This window comes from Mandrillus leucophaeus, unplaced genomic scaffold (genome assembly GCF_000951045.1).
Source record: "Mandrillus leucophaeus isolate KB7577 unplaced genomic scaffold, Mleu.le_1.0 Scaffold614, whole genome shotgun sequence".
Lineage (NCBI taxonomy): Eukaryota > Metazoa > Chordata > Mammalia > Primates > Cercopithecidae > Mandrillus > Mandrillus leucophaeus.
In genome coordinates this window covers 418,467-422,251 of record NW_012106631.1, presented here as the reverse complement: position 1 = coordinate 422,251, position 3,785 = coordinate 418,467, and the positions used below count along the sequence as shown (strand labels likewise).

The 3,785-nt window shown below is 36.0% G+C and overlaps 1 protein-coding gene across 3 annotated transcripts in view; it reads left to right on the top strand.

Annotated features, from left to right (window-relative positions):
• The window catches only part of CERKL (ceramide kinase-like), a 129,573-nt gene that overhangs the window by 51,773 nt on the left and 74,015 nt on the right, over positions 1 to 3,785 (top strand). For all 3 annotated transcript variants that reach the window (XM_012000042.1, XM_012000041.1, XM_012000040.1), the window contains exon 2: positions 2,359 to 2,601. In XM_012000042.1, coding sequence (XP_011855432.1) covers positions 2,359 to 2,601 — 243 coding nt within the window. The remainder of the gene's footprint in view (positions 1 to 2,358; positions 2,602 to 3,785) is intronic.

Here is a 3,785-nt window from a genome sequence, read left to right as displayed (position 1 = left end):
CTCTCCTCTCCCTCCCCCCTGCTCTCCCTCCTCTCCCTTCCTCCTGCTCTCCCTCCTCTCCCTCACCCGGACCATCCCCTCCCTCTTTGTGCCCCTCCCCTTCCCTCCCTGTCTTCCTCCGTGTCTTCCTTCCTCGGTGTCTTTCTCCCTCCTCTCTTCCTCCCTTCCTCCTTCCCTCCCTCCCTTCCTCCCTTTTCTTCCTTTTTTCCCTTTTCTTCCTTCCTTCCTTTTCTTCCTGTTTTTCCTTTCCTTTCTTTCCCTCTTGCCTTCCTGTCTCCCCTCCTCTCTGTGTGTCCCCTTCTCTCTGTCTTGCCTTTCCTTATGTCTTTTTCTCGTTTGCTCTCTTTCTTTCTCACTCTTCCTTTATTTTAATTTCCTCTTACTTGCCTTCTGTCTTCTTTCATTCTTTCCATTGTTTCTTTGTTTTTAGTGGTATGTATGCTTTGTGAGCAATCAGACTATAGCTTGCAGAATAGTTGGGAGAGGCCAAAAATGCCCCTGAGAATGCAGACAAGGAACTTCTTAGTGAACATATGAACATCCTCACTCCAATCGGAGGATAACATTGTTTGTACTTCAAGGGCTAAAAAGCTGAGAGAGGGTCTCTGCTTTCTGTTACTTTTAGCACTCGAGTCATTTCTGCATGTGTTTCTATTGATTACTTTTTCTCCTATTTTGGTTCATATGTTTGCTGCTGCTTTGCATATCTAGTGATTTTGGATTAGATGAGTGATACTGTGAATTTTACCGTGCAGAATTGCTGAATTTTTTTTTTTTTTTTTTTTAATTTCTGTAAATATTTTTTTGGCATTGTTCTAGGATGTAGTTACCTGGAAAAAGTGACATCCTTTTGAGAGGCTTGCTTTTAAGCTTTGTTAGGTGGAATCACAACAGTCTTTAGTCAGCTCACTAAGGACCAATACTCTTTTAAATACTTACCATAACATCATATGAATTTTCATATTTTTCCACTTCGGCTGGTAGGAACACCTGTGTCATCTCTAAGCATTGTTCTGTTAATTCTTCTAGTAGTTCTTACCTGGCTTCACACATCTGCTGATCAATACTTTCAGCTAAAGTTTCAAGGGGACCTCTGCAAATCTACAGTGTTCACTGTTCAGGCTTCTCTTCTGTAGTAAATTGCACAGTGAACTCTAATTCCCTTAGTCTTCCTGAACCCCCAATTCTCCTTAACTCAGGGAGACCACCAGGCCCCCAGGATTCCCGTATCTGCCCTGTGACCTGGAGACTCTCTGCAGGCAATAGGTTGGGGCAGTCATAGGGTTCACTTTGTTTTCCTCCTCTTCGGCTTCACTGCCCTGTGTTACCTGATGTCCAGTGTCTGAAAACTACTGTTTCACACATCTTGTGTGCTTTTGTAGTTTTAGGTGAAAGGTAAAACTAGTTTCTTATTACCCCATGTTGGCCAAGGCAGAAGTTTTGGAAGTCTTTTTTTAATGTCTAAAACACTTCTACCTTGAGAGTCAATTGAAATAGTCTTTTCCACAATAATTATTTTCTGACCTATGGTTTAAAGATACGTCATGAAAATTTTATGCCACTATTTTTTTTTTAAGTCTGATTACAGATAAATTCGGGGGGCTATCTCCTCCTTGATTGACAGAGTTTATAATGTTTCCTACTCGCAAGTACTTCTGCTTCCTCTTTGCATGTGTTACTATAATGGGAATGTATATTTCCTTTTCGTTAAGGATGCCTTCAACAATTTGTCATAAAGTCACTTCTATTAGTGAATTCTATTTTTTCTGTTACTTTACTTTATCCTTAGTACCAAAGAGCTCCTTGTGTGAAACCAATTTGTTACTAAAATGTCGCTTTGTTTATGTTCTTGGAATTCTTCATACATTGACTATCCTCGGATGTTGACTGTTGTAGGCCTGTGTGGCAGGGTCTCTCTTCCATTCTATTTTTAATCCGATTATTGACAAAATAAACCCCAGTTTTGTTTTCATCCCCTTTCCTTCTCATGTAGAGACTGGCATAAAGGGCAATCCATAAAATTACAAATGAAAAGTTTTTTTGGTTTTAACTATTGTTTAGATACAGGCACAATTTTTTTTTTCTTTCAAAATAAAATGAATATTCAAAATAAAATGAATAAAAAATTCATTTTATTTTTTAACTTTTAGGTTCAGGGGTACATGAGCAGGTTTGTTAGATCGGTACATTTGTGTCATGGGGGTTTGATGTACAGATTATTTCATCACCCAGGTATGAAGCCTAGTAACCATTAGTTATTTTTCCTGATTCTCTCCCTTCACCCACTTTCTACCTTCCGGTAAGCCCCAGTGTCTGTTGTTCCTCTCTATTAACTGGAAATTTTAATTTTTTTTTCAGGTGATTCTAAGTATGACTTTCTATGTAAAGAAGAATTTATTGAACTCAAAGACATATTCTCTGTGAAACTGAAACGGCGTTGGTCTGTTAAACAGCAGAGAAGTGGTACTTTATTAGGTATCACACTCTTCATCTGCTTGAAAAAGGAACAAAATAAACTAAAGAATTCTACACTTGATCTTATTAATTTAAGTGAAGACCACTGTGACATATGGTTTAGGCAGTTCAAGAAAATATTGGCAGGTAAGTACTTCTTATGAGAATTTTTTTAATCAGCCCAGTTTCCTTGATATAGATGATTAAGCTAGACATGTTTTGAATAAAAACAACTTTTAGTGATGTTGAGGTAGTTTCCTTCTGTTCCTAGTTTTGTGTGTTTTTGTCATGAGAAAGTGTTGAAATTTGTCAAATACTTTTTCTACATTGAGATAATCATATTTTCCCCTACATCCTGTTAATATGGTATCTTACATTAGTTGATTTTCATATGTTTAACCATCCTTGTATTACAGGAATAACTCCCCCATGGCCATGGTGTATAATCTTTTAAAGGTGCTATTGAATTTGGTTTGTTAATATTTTGTTGAGGATGTTTGCATCAATATTCATAAAACACATTGTTCTGTAGTTTTTCTATACTGTGTGACTTTGGCATCAGGGTAATACTGGCTTCATAGAATGAATTAGGGAGTAACTCTTGAATGACTGTTTTCATGAAGAAGCTTCAATAATCTGAAATAAAATACTTAAATAATTTAGTTCACCTAAGAGTTGTTTTTAAAAGCATATTTATTTTTCTATTAATGTCTCTTTTGAACTATATAAGAATGTATTCTCCTTCCACTCATACATTGATGGCAAGTGTGTATATGTACTCTGTGGCCTGAAAATAAGAATTTTTTGAATAATCTTAAGATTATTTTGAATAATCTTTATACTCTGGTAATTGAGAATTACCTGTTTCACAGTAGCTTTTTCTAAAGGTTAATTTCCAGAGAAAAGAGAACATGTTTATTAGGATATATCTCTTAATGAATTCAGTGTATATGTAATTTCTAAATGACATTTTCATATTTTGCATACTAAATAAAATTCATAAGTACAAATATAATGTAATTCCTAAGTACAAATATAATGCAATTTGGATTTCTAAAAGTTATCTAGTTAAAATATGATCTTAGGATTGATTTTTTTTGGTCTGAGATTTATGAATCTTGCTTGTTTTTCTGTTAACTCATTTCTTCTTGTTTGCCACATCTATCAGATCAGAGTAGAGGCAACTTGTATAGTTGATGGCACAGTTTAGGGTTAGATGGCACAGGATAAAAATGCATACTAGACAAAGAGCAGTCACAGAGCGATGTTAGAAATTTCCAGTTCCAGCATCATTGATCAAGAAAACCATGAGAACCCAAGTTGATCAAAGG